The sequence below is a fragment of the Phalaenopsis equestris genome, unplaced genomic scaffold (assembly GCF_001263595.1).
Source record: "Phalaenopsis equestris unplaced genomic scaffold, ASM126359v1 Scaffold000276, whole genome shotgun sequence".
Classification (NCBI taxonomy): domain Eukaryota; kingdom Viridiplantae; phylum Streptophyta; class Magnoliopsida; order Asparagales; family Orchidaceae; genus Phalaenopsis; species Phalaenopsis equestris.
In genome coordinates this window covers 1,939,427-1,951,962 of record NW_018164718.1, presented here as the reverse complement: position 1 = coordinate 1,951,962, position 12,536 = coordinate 1,939,427, and the positions used below count along the sequence as shown (strand labels likewise).

Here is a 12,536-nt window from a genome sequence, read left to right as displayed (position 1 = left end):
ATTTATTAAAGATGGAATGCACATTTTCATGCATATATTTAAAGCACAAAGCACTAAAGTGAAGTGATATGTATGTAAATATGAAAATTTAGGTATGAGATATGTAAATATCTAATAATTGTGTGTTATATATCTAAAAATGCTTACAAAATCATTCTCCTGCACTTAAATGATCTTTAACAGTTTATAAGCATATGGCTTGATTTATAAAATAGCTAATATTACAATGATGAATTTCAGGAAGACATTTGTGATATTTATTCAAGTTCATATATTTGTCATCTCACTTCTTCATATGCACTTGTTTATGCTACTAAGGAAAAATAAAAATTAAGAATCTTAAATCAGCAACCCCAAGCATGAAATAATACAATCAAACATAGAAAAGAAAAATAAAACATTAAAATGATAATATTTAGGAAAAATAAGTTATTCATGATTGTATCTAAGAGAAGTGAGATATTAAGACACACATCATATATTCAAACTTGCAAATAAGCACATACACTAGAGTGTGAGTATATGATATGTGTGGAAGAATAAGTTTTCATACATATCAAATATTCACAATCGCAAAGAAGTTTAAAGGAAACTTCTTACGTGATTTGAGCAAATTCAAGAGTTTGAGGAAATGAGTGAAAGAAAATAATATTAAGTCCCAAATTAGATATTCACACTTGTAGATCAAGGCATAGGTGGACAATTACAGAATAAATTTCAATAGAGCTTCTCATCTTAGTCGAGTAGCCACTGGGAGAGCTACAACTTCACACACTAGTTTTCACTGATCCAAATGGCAAACAAAGAGAGAAAGACTTATTTAAGTGATTGTTTCTAGGTAAAACAAATTATTTGTATGACTTTATCTAGAAAAAACAAGATGTTAAAACACTAATTATACATGCAAAATTGCAAATCAATGCCTAAATCAACAAATAACAAAAGAATCTTGAATGGAAGTTCTCACAAAAGGTGAGAAAATTTTAGATTTTGAGGAAATGTGTGGAAAAAAGTTGTCATTGTAGAGACTTAAGTTTCGAATTCAAAAAGTTGAGGGTTGTGTTAGGTAGTAGAAGAACAATGTAAAATTTGTGTGGAAAAATGTTGTCATTGTACAAACTTAAGCTCCAAATACAAAAAGTTGAGGATTGCGTTGAGTAGTAAACAAACAATGTAAAATTTGTTTAAAAAGCTGGTCATGAATCCATTAAATCCTTGTGTAAATGATAAAACGTCTCCAGGAAACAATGTGTTTTATTATCTAGATATGGCAAAAAATATTCAAGGGTCGTTACACCAACACCTTGGTGCGGTGTTAAATAAGTAAGGGTTCTCACATTGCGGAGGGATGCCGATAAAGAATTTAGTTCATGAAGTTAATATTAGGATATGATATTGGAATATAGATATTCTCACAGGTAAATTAATAGAATTAGTTGATATTATGGTTCATTGGAAGATAAATATTTTATGTGTTCATGAGATTAAATGGGTTAGAGAAAAGGTCAGGGAGATTGATAGCTTGTGTTTTAAACTTTGGTATTCAAGTAGAAGTTGCACTAGAAAAGAGTGTTGGTGCAATTATAAATAAGAGCTTGAAAGATATTCAAAAAATTAATAGATTTGGAGATAGAATTATAGCTCTAAAAATTGTTGTTGATGTTATGATTTTTAATGTTATAAGTGATTATGATTCACAAGAAGGTTTAGATCTAGATTCAAAAGAAAAAAATCTGAATTGACCTAGAAAAATTAATACAAATGATACATTTTGAGGAAAGAATTTTTGATAGAGGAAAATTCAATGGACATGTTGGTAGAGCGATAAAAAAAAAAAATCATGGAGGTTATGATTTTAGAGTGAATAATGATGAAGGTAGAATCATATTAGATTCTGCTTTAGTGTGTGATTTTGTTATTGTTAATACTTTATTTAAGAAAATACATGAGCATATTCTTACTTATAAGAATTGATCTAATAAATCACCAATTGATTATTTTCTTATGAGAAAAAGAGATCGTCAAGAATGTAAAGATTGTAAGGACATTCCAAGTGAAAAGTTAAGTATTTAACATTGATTATTAGCTATGAATTTTAAGATGAAGAGTTGTAATATAAATAATACAGGGAAACATTGTCACATAATTAGATAGGGAATCTAAAAGAAACAAAATAAAATTATTTTTATGAGTAAAATTCAACATTTTAATATTTGGTATGTTCATGAAGAAGTGAATTCTATGTGATCTAAAGTAACGAGTACTATTAAATAAGTGGCAAAAAATGTACTTGAAGACCCAAAAGGAAAATTTTTTATAAATAAAAAATAATTGATGGTGGAACGATAATGTGCAAGAAAATATAAAATATATGAAGTTGTGATATGAAAATTAATTTAAATGTAAAATCTTATAGAACTGAGATAAATATAAGGTGACGCATATGAATTCTAAGAGAATAATTTGTTTTGATAAAAATTCCATTTTTAGTAATCTTTATAATAGATTAGATATTAAAGAGGATAAAAAAAATTTGTATAAATTAGCCAAACAAAGAGAAACAAAAAGAAAAGATTTAATTCAAGTAAAGTTTATTAAAGATGCAATTAAAAAAGTGCTTTCTTAGATGAATATATTCAAAATATGTGTGAAAGCTATTTTAATAACCTTTTGAATGAATTTTATGAAAAGAAGATCGATCTTAATGATCTTAGCATCGTCAATAATAATAAAACATTTTATTTTTATCACGCATTAATGAGAAATAAGTCGAGGAGACTTTAAGGATAACCCAGGGAGAAAATTAACTAGGATCTGATGATATCCCAATTGAAGTGTGGAAATATTTAGAAAATTTGGGAATTTCTTGGCTTACTAAACTCTGTAATATTATTTTAAAATGTAAATAAGGGTATTTTAAGAACAAATAGGATGCATAGAAGTGTCAAAATTATATAAAATTTAAGTTGATGTGTCATATTTAAGGGTAATTATACATAAGTTAAGACTTGATATGAAGATTTCTCATAATCAGTTTGGATTTATGCGAAGCAGGTCTACCATAGAAGCTATACGTTTATTGAAAAGTTTGATGGATAAGTAAAAAGAGAATAAGAAGGATCTACGTATGTTTTTTGTTAATTTAAAAAAAATCTTACGATAATGTTCAAAGAGAAGTCCTTCAGATAGTTCCATAAAAGAAAGATGTTGATATGACTTATATTCAAGTCATTAAAGAAATGTATACTAGAGTTGTACTTGCATTCAAACAAAAGCAGGATTGACCAAGAATTTTTTTATTTTAGTTGGATTACATTGGAGATCAACTTTCAGCCCATATCTTTTTGCTTTAGTTATGGATGCTCTTATTGGACATTTACAGGAGGATGTACCTTGGTGCATGTTTTTCATTGATGAAATCCTCCTTGTGGATAAGAGTAGAGAAATAGTTTAGGAAAAAACTTAAATTATTGAGATCTACATTGAAGTCTAAAGACATTCATTTGATTAGATCTAAAATTTAATACATGACATGCAATTTTAGTAGTAGTAGATCTTTGTGGTAGAGTTGTAACTATGGGTGATCAAATCATTAAAAGGTGTGAACGTTTTAAATATATTGGGTATATTGTTCAAAGTGATGGTATTGAAGTGGAGGAATGCATTAGGCCTATTGTGCAATAAAAAAAGTACTTCTAAAATTGAAAGGAAAATTTTATAAGATGTTGGTGAGACCTACAATGCTCTATAGCGCATAATGTTAGCATTTAAAAGAGAAGCATAAAACAAAGTTAAGTGTTGCTAAGATGAGAATGAATTGGTGGATGAGTAGTCAGTCACTTAGAGAAAAAAATGCAAAATGAATATATTCGATAGGGTTGGTGTAGCTCTAGTGGCACACAAGGTTAGAGAGCGTCATTTTAGATGGTTTGGTCACATTAAACGCCGACCATCTGATAATCTGGATGGGAGAGTATATGTTTTAGATTTGTCTTATGTTAAAAATGACGGAGGAAGACCTAAAAAAGACTTTGGCATATTGTATAAAAAATTATCTTAATCTTTTAAAATTAAATGAAAATAAGGCACTCAATAGAACACAATGGAGAAAAAGGATTCATGTAGCTTATCCCACTTAGTGGGATGAGGGCTTGCTGTTGTTATTATTGTGACATGTGTGGATAAATAGAATATTAAAATCCATATTCACACATGTAAATAATGAAATAAAAAGCAAATTATAGAATAAATTTCAATGGAGCTTCTCACTTCAGTCAAATAATAACTGGGAGAGCTATGGCTCCCCACACATGTTTCATTGAGGTGGTTTATATTCACGATGACAAGAAGAGGAGAATATTAGATATTACGATCTGCTTTCGCATATAAGTGGAGTAAAAAAAAGTATTTTAGTAGGGGCATACATTACTGACTTTCAAAATACCTTTAATTATTTTCATCAAATTTAGATAGATTAAGTTGGAGTCAGAGAGGTCGTTGTAGCTGGAGAGATTGTTAGAGCAAAGGATGAGAGATAAAGAAGGGATGGGAGGGGAGTCATATTTTTTATCATATTTGCGACAATTCGTTAAGATGCTTAGTTAAAACTTGATATTGAATTAAAATTTAATATAAATTATAATTAAAAATAATTTTAAATTAAATAAAGAGTGATCAAATACTTATTTAAAATTAAATTATTTTTGTTTTATTAACTAAATAATTACAAATTAAAAGAAAACAAACTTAAAAAAATAATCCAAAATTTAACATTTTAGCTTCAAAAAATTAATATACACTCCTTAGAAAAAGCGGGAGAGCCACACCTTTGGGCAACTGGACGTAGGTTGTCGCAACTGCCTACACTTGTTGTCGTGCTGATGTATGAGCGGGCGTTGGTGGCTGATATGGGGCAATGAATGGTGCATGAGTGGTGTGCACATTAGGTCGTCTCCTCCACTGATTGTTTTTCTTACACTGCTTGCTTAACCAGCTTTGTTCCCTCTAGTCAGATCCCTTCTCCTGGTCTCTTTGAGCGACCGATCATCATTCACCATTCAGCTTCTTACATGACGGTCATCCCTCATCCGCATATTTCTTCTTTGATGCCGACCGAGTACTCTCATGTTTCTTCTTCTTTTCACCCATGGGATTACAGAGTCTCTCAGTCAAAAGCTCGAAGAACTTCAATATAGCTTCTTTGCTTGCGGGTTTCTTGTCACTCACCATCATTGTCTTCTGTAAAAAAAATGACTGAATGGTAGAAAATCCAAAAAAAATAGTGATGAAAAAGCGTTGATCACACCCTATTTTTAGGGAATAAAGACACAAAAATTCAGAGAATTTAATTATTAGAATTACTTATTACAAAATTAATTAAGTAATTTTTTTCATTTAGTTATCTTATTATTATCACAGTTGTTATTTTCAAGAAATAAGCGACACATGAAATTAAATATGTACATAAAAAATATGACTGCACGAATCTCAAAAAAATTCAATGGATCTCGCAAAAAAGATATTATAGGACTATATCAGGATTGTTGAAAGCTGGAGGCGTCAAATATCATTTGATTTAGTTAGACTCATAGGTCGAACGAACGAAAGTACAGCCGAATGAAAGAACATTATGCACCTGAATAGCCGTCTACAATTAACTCTCCCAACTGATTTTGGAATTCTTCACGAAGATGGTCAAATGACAACCCACAATATCTTTCCAATCCTCTATAAAGACCCCTTATCGAAAAAAGAGTTGTCTGTCATATTACGATAATGCAACCTCTGCTTATGGTCTAAGTTCACTCCAATAATAAGAGAGTCTTTATGGGGGATTTTCTCGAGAAGATCAACCAAAGACCTTCTAGCCGATCGAATGATTATTAGACGATCGTAAAATGGTGCCAAGAACAATTACAAATATTATGAATATGTTTAGGGTGCCAAACAATTATGAATATAAAACGGTGCCAAGAATAATTACAAATATTAAAGGGTCCTAGAGTCAATTATAAATATGTAAATATGTAATAGTATAAGAATTACTCATGACTTGAAACAAAGACAAATACCACAAATTTTTATTCCCGTTCAGCCCTTCAACGCGAGCTGTTCGCTGCTCTTAACTAGCAGAACGAGAGCTGTTCGCGAACGAGTCGTTTTGACATCCCTAGTTCCAAAGCGCATTCCTATTTCCAGCTTCTGCAATTCATCTGAAGTTAGCCTTCCTCCGATCGGTCTCTCTCGAGTCCTATACGTCGATGGCGGGAATTTTAGCTCGTCGCTCGCTGGAAGTTTTCCGTGCTCGACAGGCGGCGGTAAAGATCGATTTCTTCTCTCCCATCCTTACTTTTAATGATTCTATTAACTGCCGCTCCCTCTATAATATCTCTGAAATTCGTTTGAGCAACAAAAAAACATTCCCGTGCATTTTTTTTTACTGAATTACAGCGGCGCACAGTGATGTTTTTTTTTTTTGTTAAGTGACTCTGGCTGCTTTGGTCAGAGGTTTTGATCCTTTTGCCGCTAATAAAAATGCGCGTGAGTGATAAATCTTGAAAGTTAATATTGAAAGCATGTTGAACTGATGAAGATTATCGAAGTGGCGGGAGCTTCTTAAAATGAAGAATAATATACCAAATCGAGTGTAGTGGCTTGTAAAAAGGCACCCCGAGTGATAGGCTTCATCTATTTTTTTTTATTTTTGGGAAGTTTTTCTGTTGGGATAATGGTAAAATGGATGTGCGACAAAACTGGAAAGTATAAATAGAGAAATGGTTATGTAGATGGGATATTTGGGGGTGATATTTATTGAAGATGAGATGGTGGATTTGTGACTTAGGTAATTTTAATATGTAAAAATGCACCAACAATACTTTTTGATAGGCATTGTACTTATTAGACCATATGGGCATATCTAAACCATCCTCGCCTGTTTCTCATTTTTTTAGAACTTTGATGGGCATAAATTCTATTTCAAGTGCTTTTCAACATCATAATATTTCATAATCTGAATTCAAAGTCTTAGCTTGGCCCAACCTAACCAAAATATGTTAATACAATTTAGTTGAGCCAACTTAATCTAACTTGAAGAAATGAACCATTAAATGCTAATTTGCAGATTGAGTTGGGTTTGGGCATGACTATATTTATAGGACTTCATTCAATTATATTTCATGTGAACCTAACCTGATTTGAGAACTGGCTTGTTTTTATGCTTTGTAACCAATTTATTGTGAAACAATGCGACAGGAGATGCCTTTACACCATTTATAATTGATTACTTGTAAATGTTCAGTTCATTGAGGATCTTGAGTTTTGTAATCATTTCGAGCCTATGGTTGTTTGAGATATAAATTTTAGTATGTACCATTTTCTTTGGTCTCGGCAAAGTAGTCATTTATAGACTCAAACTGTTTTAGAAAGTTGTGGATCGATTCTAGACTGATAACAGTTATATGCTTAAGCAAAAAATTATTAATTGAATACAATTTAATGTTTGTTAGCGATAGGCATTGTTAGAAAGTTTCATGCCATGGCCCAACAAAATTATAGCCAGAAGGAGGTGAGGATTTAAGATGTTAAGTGTTATTAGTGTCAAAAATTTTGGTGAGACAGGTTTGGGTTGGCTAGGACGTCACTTGCAAGTGATGCCTCACATTGAATTTTGGTAAAAGATGAGCTTGGGTTTACTAGTCTAAAACTAATGCTAGATTTACTACTTGACACTTTAAGAATACCATGAAATGTCATATATTTGCAGGAAATTAAAAGAAAGTTGAAAAAAAATAAAATGATGTTATGGGTAAAGATTGCTTTGTCATGTGGTTAAAAAATAAGAACGAGGAGGGATGAAAAATAAAAAAGGTTTAAAGTATAAAATTGTTGATCTAAATAAAAATTCTTATTAAATGAGCATATTTATTAAAAATTCTATATATTAATCTAAAAAGTAAAATTTTGTAAGTTTTAATGAAGATTCATACAATGATTTCAAATGTGCGTTTCAAAGCTCAATATGAGGTGAAGTGCTAGTAGTCAGCTTCATCTCAGAGTTGCAAGATGACTATGCGCGAATCAGGAGCTTTGTGTGAGAACTATTCTGGCACGCTTCGAAACGAAATGTTGCTGTGGAGCGGATTTGGTTCGACAAAGTGAAACAATGTAGCAGAAATTCAATGAAGCGATACATTTTGGTATAGGAGGTTTGCAATAGGAAATAATAGATTGCTCGTTTGGGGCTTTTTTTTTTCATCTTAGCGGTTTGACCTTGATATATGCCACACAAAAGAGTAGACTAATGATAATCTTGGGCATTCAATTAAATCAAGCAGGTTGCCTTGGTCTTCGACATGTGAAGGAGTGACAGACATACGTAGCTTCCAACTTGATTTGTAGTTTTTCTTCGTCTAATTAGCTCATAGGATAGCGTTCCCAATGACTTGACTTGAAATTTTATTAGATTATTTATGCTTTAAAATCTAGACTTTCGTATGAATTAAAGAGTTTTTCTACAAATCTTATATTTTTAATTATCACAAAAAAACTATTTAGAAATTTTAATTTGCAAGTTACCCTTAAAGTTTGCCTTCAAGTTAGATATGCGTGTCGTATTTTTTATATTCTATATAAAGTTTTATGTTATCTAATAAACACATCTTGTTTTATAATTGTCAATGAATATCATTACTTGCTTTAGTTATATATAAGTTATGAGAGTTTTGGTTAACAAAACTTCCGTTTTGTTTTGCGATTTGAAGAAAAATAAATTCTTGTGCATTGTGTTTTGCTCTTTGAAAATATTGGATGGTTATAAATAGATTTTTAGGTTTAGATGTGATTTTTATTTGGATCTAGATTAAAATTTTGCTTGACAAACTTCTTAATGAAATATTTAAGATTAGGATGATTTGAATAAGTGGGGTAATAATTTTACACCAAAATTTATAAAAAGGATAATCTTAGAATTATTGCAATTATAGGAGAGTTAATATTATGAGTCATACAATTAAGTAATGGAAGATGTTAATGGAATATAAGCTCACGAATATCACATAAATATCAGAGAATTAATTTGTTTCTTTTCATATGGATCTATCATTTATATATTTTTTTCCAAGGAAATTAATGAAAAAATATAATAGGCAAATAAATTTTTTTTTAATTTTTGTTGATTTTTAACTTTTCGGAAATCATATTGAATACAATAATACTTTGTGTGATGCGTATTGACCCGAAAAAGTGCATATCAAATGCATATTGAGTATTATAGACAAGTGTGATGGAGCCCTGATTACGATTAGTAGTGGTTTTTAGTTGTTTGATTGCTGTCAATTGTAAGGATTATATATTAGGACCAATATTAAACTCATACCTTTTTATAATGTTTACGAACTTATTTCAAAGTGATATATAGAGTGTGGTTATTGCAAATGGCATGATTCTACTAGTTTGTACCTCTATGAAATGAGTGTAGGTTAGAAGAACAAAGAATATTTTTTTGAAGATAAGAGGCTTAGAATTACTAAAATGAAGACCGATTATGTGTAATTTAATTGGTAATGAAATTAATTAGATAATTTTGATGAAAGGCCAAGTGAGACATAATTGTTGTATGCCCGAGTCTTAGAGCTATCATATAAAGAATAAAGAAAAACAAAAATAGAAATTTTGGGGTTAAGTGTAGTTAAATTGAATGTATAAATTTCAAATTTCAAATTTCACGGATGTATGAATGTATCCAGCAATACCAAATTTCATTACCAACTTAGTTAAGTGAAATACTCAAAATTGTAATACCAAATTTCACGGATGTATGAATGTATAAATTTCATTAAATTGTAATTTGATCAACTGTATTGTATAGGTCTGAGTAGTGGCAATCAAATTAAATGTCATGTTGGGATTCATACAAAAATATATAAAGTGATGTATTTTGATATATGTTATTTGTAGATTTCATATTGTAATATCTATCCTCTATATTTAATTCAATTTTTTTTATTGGTTATGAAGATGCTTATAAAGAACTATTGGATCGAGGCACTTTGATGTCTACTATATGAAGATGATAGTTTTTTTAGCTTAGAATTTTGTTAAAGTAGGTGAAAATTTCGAACAAATAAATGCACATTTAGTAGATAATAGCTTAGGAATAGTAGAATAAAGATTCAGTGTATTATGTGTAATTTTCGTTATAATGGTATTTTCAATGAGGAGCCAATATTGTTAGAGGATTAATCGATCACATCTAAGTATATGGGATCTATTAAGGATAAGCATAAATGGAGTTATAAATTCTATAATTAACTTTGTGCTGTTAAATTGGAGAAGCTTTCCAAGAATGCTAAATGATAAGAAAACCGTTTTATGCTAAAATGAAATTCAAGCAATACTGCATGAGTTTCATGAAGACTTAAAGGCAAAATTTTGAAATTACAATTAGAGCAACAATATTGTATGACTATGAGTCTTGGCTATAAATGTCATTAATAAATAAGTTGAATATAGTACAAATGAGAATACTAATATGGATATGTGGTACACTTATGAAAGATAAGTTTAGAAATAATTAAAATGGAAACATGGTTGATAGTAGCAACTATTGAAGATCTGGTTTGGAAAATAGAGACACCATCGTATGGGTAAATAAAATAAATGTGGAAGAATTTTGACGAAATAAGTTATACCAATGCTAACTTGAATTAATTTTGTGCAAAATAGAGTTAACACCTTATGTAACACTCAACGCAAATGAGTGAGGAATGAGGTTTGATAAAATTAATCCCAAGTATTTTATCCTGGCCTTTTTTATCTTAATAAAAATTAATAATGACAAATTACTAGTATTCTGTTCTTCATGCGTTTTTTTTTTGTATATCATTTTGATATACCTAGATTCATTGAATATCAACAATTCTTTGTCCTTACTGAAGACGAAATTGATCGTGTTTTGAACCTTAAATCAGTTTTACTAGAAGTACCTTCAAGTTCATTTTGGAAGTGTAGCTCAATGTATAGAAGAGCTCCATTTCAACCAAATGTTGTTTAAAACATAAATCAAAAGCTTCTATGAGTTATTAGATTTTTCTTTAAGTACAAGCTCCAAGTGCTCGAACCATTTAGTTAGAAATATCATTTTTTCTTATGCTGGCTTTCGATGTTGTTAGCTTTCTTGTTTTTTGTTTCTAGTTTTTATTCCAAAATAGTTCCTCTTCCTCTAGTTGAAATTTATATTCGATAGAATGAGTGCTTCATTTTTTCTTATTTTATTATTCCTTTTTTTTTTGCAGAATTTTTAGTTCTCTATCAAGTTTCATTTTCTTAATTATTGTAAGAATCTTTTTATAGTGAACTGAAATGCTAATAATGGAGCATGGATTACTTCTTGCACGTTGATGCTAAGTTTTAGCGTACATGGATTATGGTATCTAATTAGTCATCGAATTTTAAATTGAAGCATGACTCTTTACTGATGAAAGGAATATGGACAAGAAGTTATAATGTTTTGTGCATTTTGGTCATGGCACTGATGTATGTTGTCGATCATTAAGCATTTAAAATTGAATGTGTAAAAGAGAAGACTGTTGTATTGTATTTTGTATTTAATTAATGTTCTTGTCAGCGTATGATATAAAGTTTCATGTTTTTCACTTAACTAAGTAGGAGAGTGCAGAAGTGCGCTGATGCTTCAAGTTGTTTTATGATGTGTTCTATTCTTATCTTCTATTTCAAGTATTTTTGTCTAAAATCATTCATGTATTTGTTTTCTAGAATTTTATTCATATGAAATGTTTAGAAAGAAAGGTGCAGGGATTCCTGTTGTTAGTTCATTTGTTACATATGCTACATGTTTTGAAACATGTTAAATGATATATATTGTTTATTTATTGTAGGTTCTTGCTGGAGCACCTGCATCAGCTATATATGCACGAGGGCTTGGCTATAGTTCACATTCTAGACACACAAGATTAATGATTAAAGGTGATGTTTCTAATCTAGCCTATTTCAAGGAAGTTTGTGTTTTTTTTTTTAAATTAAAAACTTAAACAGCTTTTTCATTTTTAAGAAAGAAAAATTACCGGTGAAAATACGATATAAAAGAGTGAAACCAAACTGAAGTGAAAGAGGAACTGAATTCTCAAATGGTCTTACAAAAGACATGCTGAAAAGTTCTATTTGGATGCTTGAAAGTAAATCTTGCCTATAATTTTATTGATCATGATGATGTTTCCTTTGACATTGTTGATTGTAAAGAAGTCAGATTAATAATTTCAAATAAAAAGTTTTGTACATATTTTTTCTTGTTAGAGAAGCATCTACCATTCCTTTCCTAAGAATAATGCTAATGGAGGAGAAGAAAACGCTTTAAAGCTCATAGAATTTATTCTTGGTAAATTCTTTTCCTCAGTTCGCAAAATTTAAGTCTATGCTATCAATAGGGTTGTGTAGCATCCAATTTTGAAAAAACAGAAAAAACTTTGGCAATTGTAAAACATACCATATATATGCATGCATGTGTGTGTGTGTGTGTGTGT

General features: G+C 30.2%; 1 protein-coding gene across 1 annotated transcript in view; it reads left to right on the top strand.

Annotated features, from left to right (window-relative positions):
• The first annotated feature begins 6,112 nt into the window (after positions 1 to 6,112).
• The window catches only part of LOC110024863 (NADH-ubiquinone oxidoreductase subunit 8-like), a 28,284-nt gene continuing 21,860 nt past the window's right edge, over positions 6,113 to 12,536 (top strand). Inside the window, exons 1-2 of the mRNA XM_020725041.1 lie at positions 6,113 to 6,317; positions 11,895 to 11,982. Coding sequence (XP_020580700.1) covers positions 6,261 to 6,317; positions 11,895 to 11,982 — 145 coding nt within the window. The 5' untranslated portion in view covers positions 6,113 to 6,260. The remainder of the gene's footprint in view (positions 6,318 to 11,894; positions 11,983 to 12,536) is intronic.